This window comes from Merops nubicus, unplaced genomic scaffold (genome assembly GCF_000691845.1).
Source record: "Merops nubicus isolate BGI_N331 unplaced genomic scaffold, ASM69184v1 scaffold23159, whole genome shotgun sequence".
NCBI classification, from domain to species: Eukaryota; Metazoa; Chordata; class Aves; order Coraciiformes; family Meropidae; genus Merops; species Merops nubicus.
Window position 1 is genome coordinate 36,959 of NW_008633389.1, and position 22,390 is coordinate 59,348.

General features: G+C 40.7%; 1 protein-coding gene across 1 annotated transcript; it reads right to left on the minus strand.

The window, feature by feature from the left end:
• Nucleotides 1–1,579: 1,579 nt before the first annotated feature.
• Nucleotides 1,580–21,406, minus strand: LOC103780564 (E3 ubiquitin-protein ligase ZNRF2; the record flags this gene model as incomplete). Its single annotated transcript, XM_008948254.1, has 3 exons — nt 1,580–1,637; nt 2,354–2,459; nt 21,311–21,406. Coding segments are annotated over 3 exons (260 nt in total), but the record flags the coding sequence as incomplete, so codon positions are not given.
• Between the last annotated feature and the right edge of the window lie 984 nt (nt 21,407–22,390).

The following is a 22,390-nucleotide window of genomic DNA, read 5'->3' on the forward strand; positions in this document are numbered from 1 at the left end:
AGGGCCGTTCCTCTGCAGGGGTCTCAGACAGCACGTATCCAACATCTTCGCTTCCACTTGAGGCAGCAGGAAACACGTCCAATAACCCACTTCTGCACAGAACCACAAGTTAGGCTGAAATTAGGAACTTTGGCCTTCAATACAAAATAGTTTCAGTAATGTCTCTGGGGAGTCGATTGTTACAGAATGTGCAGCATTTTCAAAATCCCTGTGTGTCCTTCGCGTGAGTGTTTGGTGCACTGAGCACTACTGGTAAGTAACTGCTGTCTGCGATGCTTTTTCCACGTCACTGTGTCTTTGCATTTTTCAGCCAGAAAGAACTGTGAGTCTCAAGCCAGGCACACTGTGTTCACCCAGGGAGCCTCCTATCTCCTATGTCTTCTGATCAGCGGAAGCAGCTGCTGAAAAAGCAGAAGAAAAAGTACCATCATTTCAGCTGTTTCAGTATATAACACACTCAAAACAGCATGAGCACAACCACTCCATTTTCCTTCCCCTTTCTCCTAAGCCCCCAGTTATCACCATCTCCGCTGAGAAAAAGCAAACAGAATTTAACATGAGGTTAGACACACATGAGCATGCAGAGAGACAAATGTGTTCATAAACAGCATGGAGGCTTTTGCCACAATTCATTTCTTGGGAGCAATACATGGGACATGTCTATTACTTTCAGCTAACACTGCCCTGAGGTTAAAACAGTTACCCCTGTAGCAGAATACCTTCCTACAGGTGATCTCAATACCCCTGCAACAACCAGAGCACTGTGCAAGGTGACTTGCAGTGCAGACTCATGAAGCAAGATGAAACACATTAATAAATAAATGCTTCAGATTTGATTTTATTTTTAATTTCTATCAGAACAACAAAACCAAACTCCAGAATCTAACCTATCACCATTTCTCTAAGAATTATGATGATTGTTGGTGTGCTTTGCAACACGCAGAGGCAGTAGTTTGATGAAAGAAAAAGCTTTCAAACTAGACAACTAAAAGAATAAACCTATCCTTTAAACCTTTGACATTGACTGTAGATCTGCAATCATTAACGTAAAATGTAAGCTGGAAAAATATGAACCTCTGTGAGATGGGATGGATAGAAACGTGTTACCATTTTTTATTTCTTTGCATTAAACATTTTTGAGTACATTGACATGAAACTGGTTTTGAAAATCCTTAGGTTCAACTTTTTAATTTTTTCAAAAGTTTTCCTTCAGAAAGAAATGCCACTACTCAAGGAACAATCTAAAAATCACACAATTATATTATTTTAAATTTTGTTTCATTTCCATGACAGAAATACTCCGACAAAGTTAATGTAAAAGCCTTATTGGCACTGACTTGCCACTTGCCAGTACTAAAACTGGAACAGAATTTCAGGTCATGCCACGTAAGGATGCAGAAACTTTTTACATATTGCAATACACATCAATGCTTTCTGATTAATGTTGCAGTTCTGAGGCACAGTAGCAAATTCACAAATTAATAAAATTGCACAAAGAGTTATTTCAGATAATCGAGGTATTTATTGTTGAAATGTACATGTCTAAAAATAAATATTACCTAAAACCATGAATCTTGTCTTAATCTGATGGATGCTCAGGGCAAGATCTATTTACTTCAAACCATTCATCTATGCAGCTGTTGGATGCAAAACAAAAGTGAAGACAATTGACATGAATATCTCAGTAACATTTAGCAGTAAGATATGAATATAAATTGGTTTCTCAACATTTCAGTGACTAGTAGGATTCTATATTATACAAAGAAGTATATATATATACACACATCACTGGAAAATTCCAGATCCTCAAAGCACAGTAAACTTTGCATATTAAATATCGCTGAAAAAACTTGTCTCCTAAGTGTTAAAATTTTCTAAGGAAGTATTTTACAAATTACTATCCAGCTTTTGTACACAAGTTACTTCATTGTTAACACTATCATCTAGCTTGTATCATTCACTGACATTTTCATTCCTGTAGTTACTTGTGAAAGCAAATATGAAACAGGTTTAAAGTGTTTCCCCTCTCCCCTCCCAAGCCCATAAAATCTGACAAAACTTAGGTACACACCCCTAAGCTCCCCAGCCATAAGGTGCACTCCTCCTCCACACAGGCTATAGTGCCTTATTGTTCCAGTGGGCTTTTCACACAAGCATGAGAAAACCACAGTAGGGAAAACTGACTTCAAATACACTGGTGGAGATGCAGAAAAATGCCATTTTAGAAACATCTTTAAGGTTGCTCCTGTTGTTTCTTTGTTGTTTGCTTTCTTAATGTAAAAAGCAACTAAGTTTTAATGCTTCTTTAAATGCAACCTTCTGGAATTGTATTTGCATCCTGAGGAATACTTGCCCTTTATGATATATGCAGAGGCAGGGCAGCCGTGCTATAGTATCTCCTTGCTGCAGCTCTTCCAGGCATATTGCACACTCCCCAGCATCTTTACTCAGCACATCCTCTGAAGGAAGAACACAAAGTTAAATGGTTAAAAGGCAGACTACGACCAGCAAAATGTTCTTTATTCAGAACACCAAGGACAGCTACAGAGGATACTAACTGTCCAGGCAGAAAGCCCAGTCAAGGTGAGGATCAGTCAAACACCAGCTGACTGAAGATCCCTGATGGGAAACCTCTTAGCAACCCAAATTAAAATATGGTTATGATTCAGGTTTCTTGTCTGAAGAACACAGCCGTTGCTCAAAATCAAGTCCTGTAGGAAGACAGCCATATGGAGAAGAGGGCAGTCACACTAATCAACATCCAGTATTCCTTTGGAGTTGATGCTCTCCCAGCAGACCTGCACCCCACCACACAGGCTGCTCTGATCTGACCTTGGACACCTGCTCTCTGAAGCATGCAGCTGCAGCAGACATGCTGTGCGGCAGACCCCAAGAGCTAAGCTTTAGAGAGGTAGGGTTCTCCATATGGATGGTATGCAATGCCTCTGGGGCCTGGATGATTTATGCTGGGTGGGTTTTTCCCAGCTGCATCTTCTTCCCCATGCTCAGCTTTCACTGTGCAGGTTGAGTCCAAGCCTGAACATAACATTTCTCCAGACAGGACACTGTAGGTAATTAACTAGCTAAAGATCTTCTTAACTTCTAAACACTTATCCTATAATTTGCTTTTTCTACTCTTTCTTCTGCCAGCCTTGCTGGTACTTGTATTTTATATCTTCAACAACCTCCTCTTCTCACCATATCAACATGTTCTACCACATCCCACTCACCTTTTCCTGAATGTAAAGTATGAAACTATTAGCAACAAGAGTTTTCTACCAGGGAAAGATCAGTGTCGTATAGCTCCGGTGACCTTAAATTCCTGGAAATATTCATGTTTTTGCAGCACTATCAAGTCCCATAACAAGGAGAAGAGAGTAAGCCGCTAGGAATGCACAAGAGTTGGATTTCACACAGAAGTTTCTTGGAAAACTACTTTTTAATAAAAATTTTCTCTGCTGGAGACTCCTCATAGCTGGAATGTAGTATGTGGAATTCAGTCTTAGCACAAAGCACAACAGGAGCTCATGTAAGGCTTCAGTTGCCAGCGGCAGGTTAAGAGTCCCAGTTAGACACAATCTCACGCAGCAGCCAAGCTGGTAATCTCTGGCGGATCAGAAAGGTACACATCTGGCAAATTAAAGCCCCTGCATTCAAGTTTCCATGTTTTCATGGAAAAGCTTCCCTTTCTTAACCAAAAGGAGACTAAAGGGACTGTTTATGGAGAGTGTGGTTCCATATGACTGAGAAGCCACCAGGCTCTATACTATTCTCTCCAGTGGCTCAAATACTCATCACTATGGCATTCCACACACAGGAAATGACAAGCACACAACTGGAAAGCTAGCATGGCTGCAAAACGTGAAACGAAATTAGGTCTACCTTGTTTCCCTTAGAATGACAGCAAGTTGTCTTGCAGGTGCTTGGGTTTCTAAAACAGTGCTTATTTCAGTCTCTGCTATATTGATTGTTATTCTAAAAACACTGCACAATATCACGTGGCAAATTCATGAGGATATGTGAAGAATATCTAACACAAGGTGAGCTGTTAAAAATATTTGGAACAAAATAATAGACAATATATATCCACGACAACGAAGAAAAGTAAAACTCATTTTGCGCGTGGTAACATTATTGGTAGACACTGCATGCATTATGAAATCGCTTCTGTTGCTCTCTCAGGAGCTGTAAGCTTCCAAGAACATTAGAGGTGCCTAAAAGACAAAGAATTTTAAAACAGTACCAAAGGTCTTAACTCTTATCTGTCCTTACAAAATCCTGACACTAAGAACTTGCCCAAAATAGGGTGCAAAGGATAAATACTTCCTTGAGGTGTTTTGGTTTGGTGGGGTTTTGTTTGTTTGGTTTTTAATAGATATATATCAAAAAAGGTACTTCTACATCTGTCACCAGGAGGTAGAGACTCTCCAGACAGTACTGTCCTGCTACACAGATATGAATCTCTGCTTGAGGCTGTCAGACACTACCCTCCTAGACCACTCTGTTGCAGAAGTACTGTGCCAAAAGTCCTATGAGCAGACCTACTCTCTTCCCACAGTTAGGCTGAAGGAAGAAGTGCCATTAATAATACAAGCATGTCTGATATACCCAGAGTATACTTAATGTAATTAATTTTTTCCATAGAGTCACTTTATCAGATCAGCAGCTGGTACCCAAAGCAAAATGGCACTAAGATACCTCCAGTAAATTAAACCTCAGCATCTCTCCCTCAGCACTCTCAAGAAGTAAGCATTTAGTCCACCTTTGATGACAAAAATTTAAAAGCTGTCCAATAAAAATACAATTTACAGAGGAAAACATTCCTGTGAAGTGCTTTCCCATCATTCTCTACTGTACATGCCTGGCTTATCATGCACTCCCCAGACCAAACAACACCTGGGTCTGAACTCCTGCTGAGCAATTTCACAAGGTTCTGCACCTCCTGGCTACCCTCAGGGAGAGACGCCCATTAAACACGTGTATCTCCCACCAGCCCTGGCGTGTGTGTCTGGGACTCCTTTTCTTTCCCCCAGCACTGCCGTACCCTCCCCAGATACCTTCAGCCTCCCCCTTGCCAATGCCAGCCGCGCTGCAGAGTCCCAGGCGAGCAGCTCGCCGCCCTCCCGGGCTCACCCCAGGCCCTCCCGCCAGCATGGGGCACCTGGCGCCCCCTGAGCTCTGCCTGGGCAGCCCAGAGGGAGCCGCTGTGAGCACTGAGGAGGGACAGGGCCCTAGAGATGTGGTGGAGTTCTGCAACCCCCGCAGAAGAGATTTTGTTAACAGGTTTCAGTGCTCTTCTTCCTCTGAAATAATGAGGAGTCAGCATTCCCTACTTCTTGTATTAAACTTGCGAATCCTTCTAGGGTCTCGTGCAAGAGAAAAGCATAAATACTGAAGGAATTGTTACAAAATACCTAACTGCTATCAGTGCTTGTGTGCAACTTGGCACTGCACCTTAACAGACTCCAAGGTCATGCAATTATGCTCATAAGTGGTTACACATGTAGAGCAATGACAGCAAACTCAAATCCTTCACAGACCTTTGACACTTTGGGTCTGACTCCCCTTTGACCACCTAAAGTCGATTCAGATCATCAGACCCAGATAAAGAAAAAAGAGTGAAAAAAGCCTATTAGCCCTCAATCTGGTCAGAATTTGTTGAGCACTTGTTTCAATACAGCACTTTCCTGTATGAACACTGGCTTATAACAGATGTAAGACAGTTTAAGGGCCATTTAGCACTGACTTTTAAACACAACTGTTAGGAAAAATGTGTAAATCATTTAAGTAATTTTGCACAGAACCACTGCAATCTGAACAATTTTTTTGTTTTCATATTTTCCTGTAGCAGCGTGATTCAGCAGACACATACTATTAATTTTCTTTTTCTCCTAAAAAAAAAAAAGGGAACATTTTGAGATTTCATCAATGTTATGATTAAAGCATTTATATGAGTAAGTGTATTACCTAAATGGAAGTGGGAAGAGGAAATACGCAGAGGCCACATTGTTCCCTCTCGCCCACACGTGGATACACACACACAAACACTCACCGCCGCCCCCATCCATCTGCCTTGCGCCGAAACGAGTTAAACACTCCTCCACCTTCCCAGCTGTTTGAACAAGTACTCACCAGCCAAAGGCTGCTGTCAGAGACAAAATCGGGTGAAAGAGCATAGTATTTCCCTCCTGTGTCTGCTCAAGTACTCCTCCTCCTCTCCTCTGTCCCTGTTTAAAACTACTACTGTTTTAACTTCTGGTTGTCAGTCAGTTTCCTCCCCAAATCCTGCTTTTATATTTACTGAAAAATAAATTCTACTCCACTCTTGCGTTATAGCAAAATAGGTGGTACTGATTAAATTGCAATCATCCTAGCAATTCTGCACATACTTTACCGATTAAAAAGGTATTCAAGATTTTGAAAAATATATCCAACAATTATCAAAGCCACCAACTTAGCCACGGTTAAAAGTATAGGCAACAATGAAATCCTCTGTCTTTAAACTGTGGACCGCAGAAGCACATGCAATACATAGCTTATGGATGAAGTCACTAAAACCTGTGCTACTGCTTTTTGATTTTCTTTTTAAAATACAGACAGATATAGCCCCTAGGCTCAGGAAACACCACGACACAAATCATGGAGATGGCAATAGTATTTGGGAAGGGACATCTTACAGCTGCAGTATTTTATTTCTCTCTAGGCATTCACTGAAAACAGAACATCAAGTTAGAAAACCTTTGATCTCATTCAGGATGACAACTTTTTAAAATATCAGTATTTAAAGTTATGTATTTAAATTTAAAAGCTCTCATGTCTGTGGAGGCTGCCATTGCACCCAGCTTAACAGAGAAAGACAATACAGAAGTGCATCGTTTAGGAATACAACCCAGTCTTAATCAGAACATAACTTCTGAACAATATAAATTTCAGCACTAAAGCAGGTAAAACAAGAGCTATAGGAAGTTAAAAAAAATATTGATGAAACTTCATTAAATAGTACATATTACCACTGGGTGATCCTTGTGGCCTCTTCCAACCCTGACAGATTCTGATCTGTTTTAGCAGAGGACTTAGTAGTGTTGGCTTGATGGTTGGACTTGATGATCTTAAAGGTCTCTTCCAACCTAAAGGATTCTATGATTCTATATCCATTGTACATTCATTATTTTTAGTAGTTGGTAACAAAAATCCCTCTCAGTGAAACACTAGAGGCTTTGCTTGTTTTTAAATGGAGTAAGTCAAGCTCTAGACACCTAGAAGCCAACATATTTCTTCACACGTATAGCATGAATTCATCCACATTGCAGAATTTATTCTCCACTTCTACTGACATCACCTTCTGGGTCAATCCGAAGTTTTTCCTTACACCATTACAAAAAAACAAGTAGACAAGAAGAACCTGCACATTCCACAGGTAAACTATTCAGTAGCCAGAAAGATGTGTGTATGTGATTAACATACTCTCATTAAATGTTACTGACTTGATCTCCTAAATCTTGCCAGCTTCTGCTGCATCTGTTGTTCTCCCACTCCATTCCTTTCCATTTTTTTCATACCATGCTTTCCTTCTCTTCACATCCATTTTCCCTAAAATCTCTCTCTCTCTACCAGTCCTTCTAACCCCCATCATCTCATTTCATTTACTGTTGCAACGCAGGCGTTGGAGAAAGGAGGAATAAACAAACACTACTTGCCACTCTCTGATACAAATAATATGGACAGCCTGCTTATTTGGGGTTCACGTCCTTGGGAGAGGCAGGCACTGGAATGGAAGGAAAAAGGGACCGTTACGCAGGGTGTGCTTCTCTCAGGTGGCTCAGTAACCGTCCTTGCAATCTGAAAACAGAAGCTTTCTCTCCTAGTCCAGCCTAAGCACTAGGAGAACGAGCAGGTATTTTGGCGTTCCACCCATTTTTCAGTATTTTGGCTGCCACAAGAGGAATATCCTTGATTCAACATGCCCCAGCTAGAGATCATTCTGGGATAGTCAGGCCAGCCCTCCACTGCTGCTCAAACACTGACACAAAGACACTGAAGGGGAGCTGACTCTTTAATGCTCAGAACCCTCAATAGCAGGAGAAAGACCACTCAGCTGTCACCACGAAGAGACTTATTTTGCCACTTAGAGCTTTCTAAGCTACAAGGACTCTCAGCATTGAGCAAGGCAGAGCTAAGCCATTAGTTTGGTCTACCTATGAAGACTGCACTTTCACAGCCAGAAGTTAAATTTGCACTGCCCTCAGCAAGGAACATACCTTCGGACCAGAAGATTCCTGACCAGACACATTTTGTATTGCTCTAATACAAGCAACCTTCTCTAGATAAGATGCAGTCAAAGGCAAGTAAATGGTATGCTACCATTGACATTGCTAGGAAAGATTTTTAACATTCAGTGTTTTTACTTGAACCACAGCTAAGAAGTGGTTTCAGGACTCACAATATCAGAACATTGAGGGCCTGGAAATTCAGAATTCAGCCTTCTTGACTAAATTCAATCCTAATTCTCTTTTATACTGCTGAAAACTCTAATACCTATATGCTAATCAAACAAGTGCATCTTGCATCTCTGCGCACTTCCGACAGGCACAGTAACCCCAAACACTGCTTCACGACTTGTGTGGTAATACCTAGAACTTAAGCAACATAAAAAACACCTTCCCCACCACAAGACACAAAAACATAACCTCTCTAAAGCAAATTAACCAGCTACAACAATGTGACACCTCCTCTGACACTGACAAAGAGTCTGATAAATTTGAGGTGGTATTGCTTCAGCCCTTGCAACAGAGCAGCCTGTTAAAATTTCCTATTGAAAGTTCAAGCATTATCCTCATTTTCTCCTCCCCTCTCACCTTGCTCAGGGTTGGTCCAACACTGATATATCTATATGCAAATAGATTCACACCGTGAAAGACTTCCTGCACAAACCTCGCCTAGTCTTTGGTGCTCCCTCCTCTTTAAAACTTAAGGGTAAAGGGGAGGCAGCACACAGAACAGTGGAAGTCACAGAAGACAAACATTTGCAGAATGAGGCCTAAGTGTCAATACTTGTATCGCAACATCACACTGAGCTAGAAGCAGGTGGCCACAAAAGTTCCAGTGTTTTTCAACTAACCCAGCAACTGGAGAACGGGATTTAGATTTTCTGGAATGTTCTCAACTTTCAGAAGCTAATTCTGAGAAATAGCTAGATGTTTCCTGTTCAGACAGATGATGATCAGGTAGGTGTACAGTGGAGAAAAAAAAATACTTTTTCTTGAATAAAAATGCAAACTGAAATAGCAGTGATAGAAACACCTTTTAGGGAGCAGGATGAGTAAAACGTCTTTCTAGTCCTACCTATAAGGATACAATTCTAACTCGGTAAACTAAATAACAGGAGAGATGGATTTGCACACTAAGGGAAACTGTTCTTTTGTAAAGAGGTTTGCTTCAGTGGCCACAGTGGAAATCTATCTGTAACTTTAAGATAAATTATGTCAATACAAGCTACAGTTCTGAAAAAAAATAAATCTCAAGTTTAAATAACACAGCTTTCATACACTGCCCAACTAAGATACCTTGCTCACAGACAAAGTTAAGTTTACATCCCAGGACTCCCAGTGAAGAGCTAGGCTTGGAAAAAAAGGCCAAGTAGCCTTAGAAATAAAGTTCCCCACTTCCAAGCAACAACATCCACAGCCCCTCTTGAGCTATCACGATCAGGGTACCAACTTTTTCAGTCTGTATTTATACTCCTGATAGAAAGCATTAGGGTGAAATAGCTACTCATACAAAATAAAATTTATCAACCCAATCGAACGCGAAACTTACTATGCTCGTCTTGAGATTTATTGCCAGAGTGCGTTTAAGTTTCCACAATGACTCAAGATTTGCTCTCGGTACAGAGACAATTATCTGAATGACTCTGAAACTTCTGCTTAAGCTACAGTCTCTCCAACTTCTGTTTAATCAGCCTGCTTGCAGCTTGAGATGCCCATGAATGTTAGATCATCTCTAGATTGCTAAACAACCTTCTCCTGTTGCATCGACTTCTAAAGATAAGTTCTGCTCACCACAGTTGTAAGTACCACATCCTTACACCATCACGTTGTACAGACTCGATATGGACCAAAGAGCTGCACCTGTTCACAAACCAACCACAGCTAAACAGTCCTGTCCTCCAGAACATGATGTACAGAGATTCTGTGCCAGCCCTACCCAACCTGTACTAAATCCTCCTTCCAACCGAACTGATGTGTAATTGTGTTTCAAATGACCCAAGGGATCATAGAATCCTAGAATCCTTCAGGTTGGAAGAGACCTCCAAGATCATCAAGTCCAACCATTTAGCCAACACTACTAAGTCATAGAATCATAGATTCATAGAATCCTTTAGGTTGGAAGGGACCTCCAAGATCATCAAGTCCAACCACCGAGCCACCAGGGCTCCAAAGTCCTCTGCCAAAACAGATCAGAATCTGTCAGGGTTGGAAGGGACCACAAGGATCACCCAGGTCCACCCCCCCTGCCATAAGCAGGGACACCTCCCACTAGATCAGGCTGCCCAGAGCCTCCTCCAGCCTGGCCTTAAAGACCCCCAGGGACGGGGCCTCAACCACCTCCCTGGGCAACCCACTTGTTCTTGAATGGTCTAGGAGATGAATATACTTCTAAACACTGCCTCATGAGGAGGCAGCTGGGTGAAAAAGCCTTGAATGCAGTACTACCAAACTAGTGTCCCACTGTGAAAACCCATCATGAACGGCGTACCCCAGCACATTCCTTCTGAAACAAAAGCTGCTTATTGCAGCGCAGGGAACGAGGAAGGTGCCTTTAGGCTGTTGCCTTGGGTTTAATCAGTATTACATTATCTCTCAGGTCACTGTGTATTAATTTTGAATGTCAGGAGTTGCATCAAAAGTAACATGTAAAGGGACAAACCTGTAAGAAACAAAACAGCACCGGAGAAGATGCCTTAGGAAACTGCATACGGAACGTGGGGAACACCTCCTCTCTGGCTCCATCGGGTAAGAACCACTTACACGTCTCAAGGCTGAGTTTACCATCAAAGAGGATCTTGCCCCACAAACACACTACAGAAGGAGGACTGGCTGAGTAAATCACCAGGGACAACCAGCATGTACTGCTGACAGTTTGCTGCAGTTAGAGAGTATTATTTCTTACAGGGAGGTGGAGATAGATGGGATGAAGGAAACCTGAAGCAGGAAAGAAAGAATACCAGTGTAGGATCCATGCATGCAGATCTTTTATCATTTTTATTCTTTGTTAAGCAATGCTTCTTATTGTTGACAAGTAAAGAAAAGCAAAATATTTATGGGCTGCTTATATATACCTACCAATCTGTATCAGTACTAAGAAACTGCTATGATAGATGAAAAAATCAGCTTGGGCTTGTTGAGAACTTGGGATCACAATCCAGAGATCAAATCCAAAAGTGGCTGAACCATTTGGTTTCCCCTTGAGTAATAGGCAGGAACTAAGTCTTATCACTAAGGGAGGCACACTCAAGAAAAATTAAAAAGCCCTGAAGTCCAGCTTGCCTCGAGTAGCAGATGACTTCTTTAAGAAAGATGAAAAAAAAACCAAAACAAAAACCACCACCAAACCAAAAAATCCACACCACAAACAACCAGGCATAAAATCCCCAAAGGACATACCTACACAAGCTTCTAGTGTTAGTAAGTGACTTGGGAATCTGACTTACTGTTTTAATAGGGAAAAGATACCACTGTGGTCAGGAAGAGGGTGAAGAATTCCTTCCATATACCATGCAGAGACAGTTCTCTTCAAAAATCTTTATCATCAGAAGGAAGACATAACTACAATGCAGTAAGTCTGTTAAAATGAGCAACTTTTCCACATCAAGAATGGATGTGATCATCAAGTGTTCACAAAGACCAGGAAAGCAAAGCAGAGCGTGGATGTGGCAAAGTCAGCACAACAGAAGATGCCTGTCTCAGATCAAGGTGAAGAAGAGGTCTAAATTGGAAAAGATCCTGCAAAAGCAGCATGTTGACATGACACAAAAAGATCTCCATTGAGGTTCAGAAATCCCTGAAAGATGGCAGAATGCAGTTCTTCCAAATGGCAAGGCTTGAACCATTCACCATCACTGACACTATGGTCAGAAGCCAGAGAAATTGCTTTGTAATAATTTTCAGTTAAGAAGCTCCATTGTAGTAATGGCCTGCAACGAATTGAGTGTGTGATGGGGACATGCTAGCCTAATGCTATCTAGAGGAACTCTCATCTAACATGACATAGGTGAAGCAGAAACATTAAAAACCTTCATGGAAGGAAAGGGTATGGCAACAGTGTCCCTGAAAAGCAGAGGCAGAGAGGGAATTAAGAGAAGCAGCTCAGGTGCTGCTGGATGCTATTACTCTGGGCAACATGGGTTACTTTAATGGAGGCTTGTTTTGAAGCTGGATGTAGGATTTCATCCAGTATTTGTTCACTGCATCCTTTTTCAAGTCCCTGCTCCAGGTTTCCCACAGGTGCCTGACCACAATGTGCTTTGGGAAGTTTGGGTTTTGTTTTTTTTTTTTTTTTTCCCCCCCCAGTCTTTTAACACTGGCCAAATAACTGACTCATTTCTGTGCAAGCTTACACATCCCCTTTTGTATAGGGAGCACTAAGGAAGACAGCATGAAAGATGAAACTGAGTCTAAGCTCAGAACAGGGAGAGGGGAGTAGAACAGGTGTGTCTGGCTAAGCCATTATTCTTGCATTACTGAACAACACAGTGAAAATGCTGGTGCCAAAACTCAGTGTGCATAAACTCTGGCTTATTAACCCCAGTGCCAGGTACTAGGCCTACAGGGTGCCTTCTCCAGCAGGCTTCAGATCAGCCTCTTCCAAGTTAAAACTGACTGTCTGGTATCAGCATGCATATACTAGATGGGGATATAAATCACTGCATAATTTTGACTTGTCTCTCTCTTCCGTCCACAGCAGACATTCCTTTTCACAAGCCATTCCCACTTTAAATGCACTTATCCTTGCCATATAGATAGAATTCAAAACATGTCTGAATGCAAAAAGTTCTGATAACATCAAATATTGAGTTGGAGTTTTCTAAGTTATCTCAGTATGTCTGCTCTACAGTAACCCATAAATCAGTATTTTAGTGTATTCAAACAAGCACAGAGGTACAGTATTTCTGGTGCTAACAGGCAACTGCAGTATCCCAGTAAGATACTGAGTATATGTGTCTTTAATTTCAAGAGGAAAAAGAAACAAAACAAAACCCAAAACAAATAAACTTTCACTTATATTTTAAAGCAAATGCCATCAATTTCCAAATCCTAGCAACTGAGTCAAATAAAAGACACTACATAATTTCAATAGTATTCAGCAAGTATGATCATCTACTACTAATAATAATACAAAAAGATTAACATGGAAGATGTGTTTTAAAAAAGAAAAAAATACAAGTCCCCAAAGACAATTCTGCAGTATCTGTTCAAAGTTTTATGCACATGATCTAGCAGTGTATTTCTACACACATATTAAGAGCTAGCAAAACTGTTGGACACCATTATGGCAACAAGGCATTTTAGCTAATAAAGCTATAGTTTGAAATAGACTTTCTTGGAACTGGGGATCTCTTCATTCTAAACAAACATCATTTATGGGCTAAAAATGACCACTGAATACTACATTATTGTTTAGCTACATGAAGGCTATCCAGTACCTAATGTTACACAAACACTAATGAAACTTCACACATGAAAGAAGGGGATGAGGAACATGATCAAAATGAAGAAAATTTGATATGGTTTTAAATTACAGACAGGCATTAGTGGAGGGTTACAATGGAAGTTCTCTGAGGTTTTTATGAGGAAACTAACAAGGTTTCATAGGCCTTAATAGAGTTCAGCAATAAATCTGGCAATAGCGAGTTTTCCGTATCGCTACTGCGTGTCAGAACTTTGGGTTATTTCTGCAGCTGAACGGATCCGTTTCCACGTGAGACAAAGTTAGACAAACTTCGGGAAGCAAGGAGCTTCCTCCAGGGAGGATACAACAGGCAAGTCTAGCATTTTGTAGCTATGCCAGTATATAATCAATGTAATTCCTGTCAATAGGCAATTCACAGCCTCTTCTAGAATCGCTGCGTGTTGTTAAAAATACTAAAAACTGATAATCTTTTTTCCTTTGTAAGCAGTGATATTCCCCAGGTTAGAGGTGAGAGTCCTCAATCATGTTTAACAGCATTTTCACCCACCACGTTTCTGAAGACTTAAGCTTGTTCTACCACTGAAATCCCCTGCAAAAGCTGGACTGACTTCTTTTGTCATTGAACGGTTGAGTCAAACTCAGAAGCACAAGACTATTTAAGACATCAGAAGATAGCAGGTTTTAAAGCAAGATTTTAATCTGAAGAAAAAAAAGATAAATTACAAATTGCAATTTCAGGCAATACTTTCAATTGATCTGCCCTTGGGGCAGTTTCTGAGCAAGAAGGAATGCCACTTATTCTTTTATTTCTTTAGGAAAAAAAAATAAAAAATCCTCATCTATGAATAATCTGTTCTAGTTCCTGCAAAACAGAGAGGAATCTTGGGAAGGAAATACCATGAATTTCCTACAGAGATCACTCAATCTCAGTGACACGGAGTTTGTAATTTATTTTTAATACCTACAGATTTCAAGTACATTTATTTCAAAATCCAGCCAATAAAACCTATTTTCTAAGATGCAGAAAAGCTACGTATTTTCTAGAGTTGTGTTTCTACAGAGCAGCTACAAAAAATGTCAGTTTGCTGTTAACAAATTAGTAAAATCTCAAGGGTTTAGAGGTATCAGCTTTAAAGACTGCAGAACAAACTAAGAACATTAATTTCCCCAGAGCTAAATTCCCAGCAGTCACAAGACTGCAGCAGTTGCAGACACGATTTATGACATCCTCCGAATGACCTCTCAAAGCTGAAGACTGATTAAGTAAGTGTAAGACATGGAAGGTAGCTCCTGTCTGCCCTCATCACGTGGTGCAGCCACAGCACAGTGCGTGTCCACCGAGGGAACAAAGCTGTCCCTTGGCTTCCACTGCATGCTGCACTGCACTGCCATTATATGAGAGAAGCACAATCAGATCCAGTGCAGCATGTCGGGTCCTCTTCCACCCCAATCTGAATTGCCCCCCGGGTCACCCGCAGGTATTCTTAGCAGCACTTAAGTACAGGTCTATCTGTCATTTTCTAGGACAAGAACTGTCATTTGACTTTAGCAGTACTATCGGTACCAAAGCAAGACAAGAGCAGCATCTGAGGTTGGGGTAGCTTATAAGGAAAATAAACAACTCGAGCTATTGAGCATATGAATGATCCTATTTTTTTCCATTTCTTACAGAAACAAGCAGTGTTGTTCTATACCTGTCAGAAGCTTTTCTGTATTTAACCAGTGCTGCATATAAAAATTTCCCGTGGCGCACACACACATCTATATAAAAGTGTACTGAGACAGTAATTGTTGTCTTGCTCACAAAAACTGAATTAAGTATGAGGTGACATTGCAGCTATTTTGGCCAGGAGTGGTTTGGAATGGCTGTCACAGGAAGTTCAGTCTAGCAGATTTAGGCCTGGCTCAAGGGAGGAATTACAAACTAATCAATATATTTTAATTAAGTTCTTAAAACACAATTTCCCTCCTTCAAAGTGTAACCATGCTCTGCAAGACAAGCTATGAAAAGTCTGAGATGATATTATACCAATTCACAGAATAACAGCTGCACAAAATGTCTGAGATCAAAATTTTATTTACTAATGTTCTACTGTCACCACATTAAGAAACACCTCCAAGTTCGACAGATGTTCAACAGCTATAATTATGTTCAAGAAGTACTGAAGAAAACAGTTTTAAAGCACCAGGGAAATTGAATGAACCTCCTCTGTACTCCAGAGGATGTTCACATATACACAAGACCAAAACCAGAGTAGATGTCACTGCTTTACCTGCAAGCACAGGATAAGTGTCTGTTTACATGTCCTGTTGAGCTACCTTATGAAGTATACTTCTCTCCCTCTGCAGCACCCCTCAGGACAGAGCACAGAACCATCTAGGCCAGAGGAAGTAGCTAGAAACTTTTAGCCAAAAATCTTGTTGAAACTCCAAAGATGGAAGAATTTTAAAAATCTATGGAGAGTGTTATACCTCTGATAGAGTGGAATGAAGTAAGTGATTTGCCTTACTATTATTTTGTACTGCTTTGCTGAAAGTCTAGTCCTCTTAAAGGAGGAGGACAAGGAGGAAGGGTTAAGCTTTTCCAGGCAGGCTGGCATGTTGCCCTTTTGCAAAGTCTTTTAGGGTATGATCTCAGGAACTCTGGCAGAGAAATGAGCTTGAAGTTAGCAATTGTTTTCCTTCCAGACTGAAGTGTTGGGTACATCAGTCAAAACAGCTGACAGCATCAGCTCTGCTGAGTAAAATAGCCTCCATTTTTTCAGGCAGAGAAGCGACGAAGGAAATCACGTCAAGTCCCTGCAGCAGGCAGAACTACCAGAATAATGTATTCCAGTGGACTAAATGTTAGGTTAAGGTGTGTTGTTATTTTTCCTCCCTTCTGCTAAGCAATATAAACTAAGTAAGTTCTAGGCCAAGTAGCTTTCCCCAAGGACGTTAAAACAGCCACCAATTAATAAAGTTTCTCACATGCTTTAGGAAAAAAAACTAGGTCAGTCCTATTCACAAAGAATGCTTCCAAAATATTTTTATTTAGTCCTTTAGGTGATTTGCCAACCTTCAGATCTCTGCTTTTGATCAAAATGCATATGTCATTGCTGTCATTTAGTTGTCAAGAACTCCTCTAGCAGAATTATTGCTCCCACAGACTGCAGCTCAGGATTCTGACACTCCCTCACATGCAGGTCTCAGCACGTGTCAGTATCAGCAGTTCTCCTTCCTCAGAAGACAGAACTTAACTCAGTGCCTCAAACTGATTTAGAACAAACAGTGTTTCTAAATCCTCCTGGAAAACCCTGTTTGGCATCCCTGCTAATCTCAATCAGTTGCACTGTTGTGGCCAAAGTCACTTTGAACTCAGTTAGATGGCAGGGGAGTGTTTGGCTATCTGTGCTCGGTGTTAGAAGACAAAGTACGCTGCCAGCAGAGCACGCCAAGGTTCACTCCTGTGTTCCTTCCTGTACACCTATCTTTAACAGCCCTTCCACACGCTAATCCTCCATTCGAAACAGAGTGGATAAACTCTAAATACAAAATCACATATGTAATCCCTGCTACCTGTGATTTTTGATCCTGTGCTATTTTTTTTTTGTGGGATAGGGCTAAAAAAGTCACTTATCATAATTTTAAAAGAATAATTGCAATGTCATTACCTCAAATACAAGAAAAAGGCTCCAGCAGCTCACACACTGTATGTATCAACATTCTTCCTCTCTGAAACTATACTAGTAAAACCTCTTCCCCTTAAAATGAACCCCAGGTAAATATGTTGGCCAATAATCAGAGCCACTGCCATATCTGAATTAAATGCAGAGTGGTCTGAGTGAAAGCAGCACTGATGTCAAAGCAGCACCACCCCTGAGCAAGCAGCTTTGATGAGACATGCTGAGAAAGTTTCTAGGAGATCAGCGTTCCAACACAAAGTGCTGACTTGATGAAATCCAACATACTCTACAGGAATGTGCTAATTCAATCAAAACTTTTGAAAGAGGACAGGCTAGCTTGCCAAGCCAGCCAACCAGTCTAGTGAGCTGACTGGCTCTGCCCAGCTCCCTGGGGTCACTGGCTTCCCCATCTGGCCAGGTGCCAGGTTCCTAGAGCCTGCTCACATAATAATAACAGCATTAGTGTCTTCAAACAAAGGAATCTGAAAGTGAAAAATTACTTCAGAACCAACTACAAGGTTTCTTCAACGGTCATCAGTGGTATTTGTCGCAAAACATCTAAATCTTGTGCCCCTAAACTCACAAGTCTCTCCTGTGCCTTCTGAATTTTTATAAAATACCTTCCAAAGGAAAAACAAACAAACAAAAAGCATTAATACTGTAACAAGACAAAATGAAAAATAATTCTATTCAAAACCTAAACTTCAGCAGTAGGTCCAATCATCAGCAGGGAGTTGGAGGCGAGTTGCTTCCAAAGCAGCGAGTAGGTTCAAGGTGCGCCTGCCGGACCAGAGGCAGCGCTGCCTCGTAAGCAGCGTCCTTGGAGAGCAGTCCCTCAGCAGGCTCCGTGGCAAACCTGAACCAGATGGCACGAGGGGCCTCATGTCACACTTTGCAGAAGCTCAAAGGAAGAGGTATGACTATATAACATTTTAGCAGTGGTTTTCAAAGAAGTCTGCCAACTAGAAAGTAACTCACTTTTCTTTGTAAAACTGGCTTTTGGTAACCTGTAGCTAAGCAGTGCACAAGGCCTACTCTGGCTTCTCAGCACCTCAACGTGTAACAGTACGAGGAGAGTTCTTAATTGCTAAAGAAAGCAAGACAATTTAAGATAGTACCGACAAACACCACGACGTTTTTGCACAATCCCATCCACTTAACCGGTTTTTGTATCAAAATGCCTAGATACTGGTTCATGTGTGAGCACCACGAGCAGTTTAAGAGATACTTGGAACAAAGTTCCACAGAGAAAGGAAACAGCTCTTTTCACATGCCAAATTGAGTCAGCAATGAGATCTCTGTTGCAGGCAAGTCACACGAGTTTGAAAGAATAAGGTTAATAAAATGTACTAATTTATTTATATGAAAATCAGCACAGCTTCCAGCATAGAACTGGGACATATTTGTGACCGCTGCCTTTCAGAAAACACGTGTAAATTAGACAGCTGCCAGAGTCTGCAGCTCACTGACCCTCCTGCTGCCAAACGCAATGCACAAAGGTACCTCAGAAAGCAATTAGAGATTGGCTGGAAGGGCTCAACTGTTCAAATTTTTTTTCATATCACAGCTGAACAGTCATAACATTTTTCAGGGGAAGACTGTATGTCTCATACCCACATTTAAAAAGAAAGGAGGTTTGTCTTCTCAGAATGACAAAATACATACAATTTCTCCCTGTTGTTTCTCAAAGAACAAATAGTACATTTACAGTATCATGAGGGAACGCATCTAAGAGTGGAACCAGACACAAGCACAGTTCAATCCAACTGCTCTATTTTTAAACATCTCACCACCTGCAAAGTCTAAGGCTCCCTTCAACTACTTGCAATAAAATTCAGAGAAAGGAGGTGACAACAAAAAAGGAGAAGAGGAAAAAATAAAAAGGTATTTTTCGTGCTAATGGTAATAGGACTGGGAAACCACCAGTGACCAACACAGAAACATGATGTCTACTTGGCTCTGTTGGAGTATGTGTGGTCAAAATGACAGTGAGAAAGTAAAGCATAAAGTAATGCCTTCCATTTTGGAAGAAGGTATAAGAAGTTGATAGCAGCATCTTTTCTTCTCTCAAGCAAAACTTGAAAGGACTTTCTGGCTTACGACAAAAAGGCTGATCCATCACTGATCTCATCACAGCAAACAGCAAAATATACAAGAAAAAAATGCATGCATATAGCTACTCATACACAATTTTGGGCCTGTAATAATGGCAGCATTATGTTACCAGTCTGCTAGTTAGTTCTGTTCCATTAGTCCCATTAAAGGGATCATCATACCACAAAGTAGCAACTGAGCACTGCACAACTCCGAAGGCTAACTAAAAAGTTAGTCAACTGAGTGTGCTTGTGTACATGTAGGAAGCACCAGGGGTGCAGGGTGGGATTTCACTCAGTCAACTCATAATTTATGCACATCCCATTAGCTGGATTATCAACAGAGCTTGCTCTCCGCCAGCTTGCCTCCTCATGCTCCACCCTAACTGATCCCAAGCACATTACCCCTCCCTGACAGGGGTGACCAGCCTGCTTCTGATCAACATCCCTTAGTAGATATATTTATAACAGTTTATCTTTGTCCTAAATTTAAAAAGGCAAAAGAAAGAGAAACAAAGTCTCCCTCTATTCAATGAAATCAACCTTCTCAAATATATGTGTGGTAACGCCAGGAGAAAAAAAAAAATATTTACTTTTCCTGAGTGCTGTTCTTTGAAATGCATTTCACAACTCTAAGTATATGATTTCATATTATTTTTGCAATTAAGGGTCAGCATTCTTACTGTCCAGGCAAAGAATAAGGTGGGTCCATCCATCCTTCAAGACTTGTTGGAATAAAAAAAATCCCTTGTAGGACACCATAACAGCAAGGTGCCAGCAAGTTATTTATGCAGTAAGTAACTCATGTTGGAAGGGACATCTGGAGGTTAGACTAAATTGTTCAGGGCCTCGTTCTGTCAATTTCTGACCATCTCCAAGGATGGAGGCTGCACAACAGCTTCAGGTGCCTACTACTGTGTTTGACCACCCTCATTATGGGGCATTTCTACCTTTTATTCAATCACATTTTTCCCTCATGCAACTTGTGACCACTGACTCAATGTTTTGCTCTGCACCTCCAAAAAGAGTCCAACTCCTCCTCCTCTACGATCTCTTTCTAATCGTGTTCTGTTCTCACATATTCTATATCTGATGACTGGTGAGCAATAATCCTAGGCACTAGGATTTCAGTTACATTTTTCCAATTCCTAGTTTTCTGAAACCTTTTTGTATGCTTGCCATAGAACTGAGTGTCAGCCTAAGCCACAGTGATAAACAGGTTTGATGCCAACAGTGGCAAAAGTCTTGGTTGCCTTGCATCAAAGGTTGCCTAGGAGAGCTTAGTAGTAGGAAAAAAAACCAAAGGTACCAAAGACAATTCATTGTCAAGTTTCACTAAAATGACAAAACCGTACGTATCTACCAGTCTTTATGAAATATCACACATGCAATCAGCTAAGGAGAAAGCTCTTTAGCTCCTTCAGGAAAGGGTAATTTTCTTGAATAACATGCAGATGCACAGTGCATCAAGCAACAATCAATAATATCCCCAAGAGACTTCAGAGACCTCACTCACTACTTGATGTCATTAGATGGCGGGACACTTAAGCTACACGTATCTTAAGTGGACACTAAACGCACACTGACCAATATCTGATCTTATAATCAAAAAGTAGAATAAATACACTCAAATAAGAATAATTTTATACTTGCATAACAAATCAGTGGTGTACATTATCTTGGCATGCAGTATAGTAAGACCTAGTTGTCAGGAATTAATTTGAAAAAATAAATTACAAGCAAAAAACATAGATAATTTCTGAGTCCACTGGACTAGTTACAAGAGAATCTTATTAAATAAAGAATTATTGTGACTCTAATGTTTAAAATGAATAAGTAACTATTAGCTTACTTCTTTCTTACCATTGTAGGTTATCCTTGGTTTTGTCAAACACATCACAAGATGTAAATCCATTTCATCAGAAGATACAAATTTTGAACATACAGGGCACTTGAATCCTATGGAAAATAAAAACATGTAACTGTGAGTACACTCGACCACATTTCAAATACTTATACTCAAGCAAAAAACCTATTCTGCACACATGAAAAAGGAAGACAAAAAAAAAATATCTGGCAGCTTTTCAGTTTTGACTTGATATTTCTTATACGAATATAATTCCCTTGATTTCAAAAGATCTCAAAATGGACCATTGTTTCTCTAAATGGATCTCTTGCCAATTGCCGATGTGTCAGCACCTCTGGAATGCAACCCTAAGAACAGTTTAAGACAGGAGACAAGAGGATAAGACTACTAAAACAGAAAGCAGAAACGTGTAGAGAGCACAGCCATTACAATCTGAACCCTGAAATAACATCTTCATTTCTACCAGGAACAGCACTGAAACTAACAAATGGTCTCAGATTTATATCTCATCATGCAAGCTGCAGCATCTTTTGCCAGTCTGGGGCACAGGGAAAACATTAACTCAAGGCTGTCACCTCGCCCACTGAATCACTAACATTTCCTGTAGCCCTGAATTTATTTGACTTCTCTCATCCTAGCCAAGCATGACCTTGTTTAGCTTGTGAAGTCACACCCTGAGGCAATATGGAGTAAAGAATAATTAAGACAGTCTGGATTGTGACGCAACTGCATAACAATCCATGATAAAAATGCTTAATACTATGTCATCAAAGACAGCAGTCTTACAGTTAAAGCACAAGATTGGTTGGACAACTTCGACAGTCTGCAGAAAAGTCTGAGTTTGATCTGCTGAACAATTAACAGACAAGTGAGAGACAAAAAGGCACCAACAGGGATCTTGATGTGTAACAGCTGTTAAGGAGTATACCTACAGCACAACATACCACAAAAATATCTAAATCCATGCTCAGTGTAAAGAAGCAACTATTTTTTGATGCTGTTGAAAAGTAATGGTGCAAGCACGTACAAAAGGCTACTGCATCTTCCACCAGCATCCACATCTGGGCCTGCTCTAA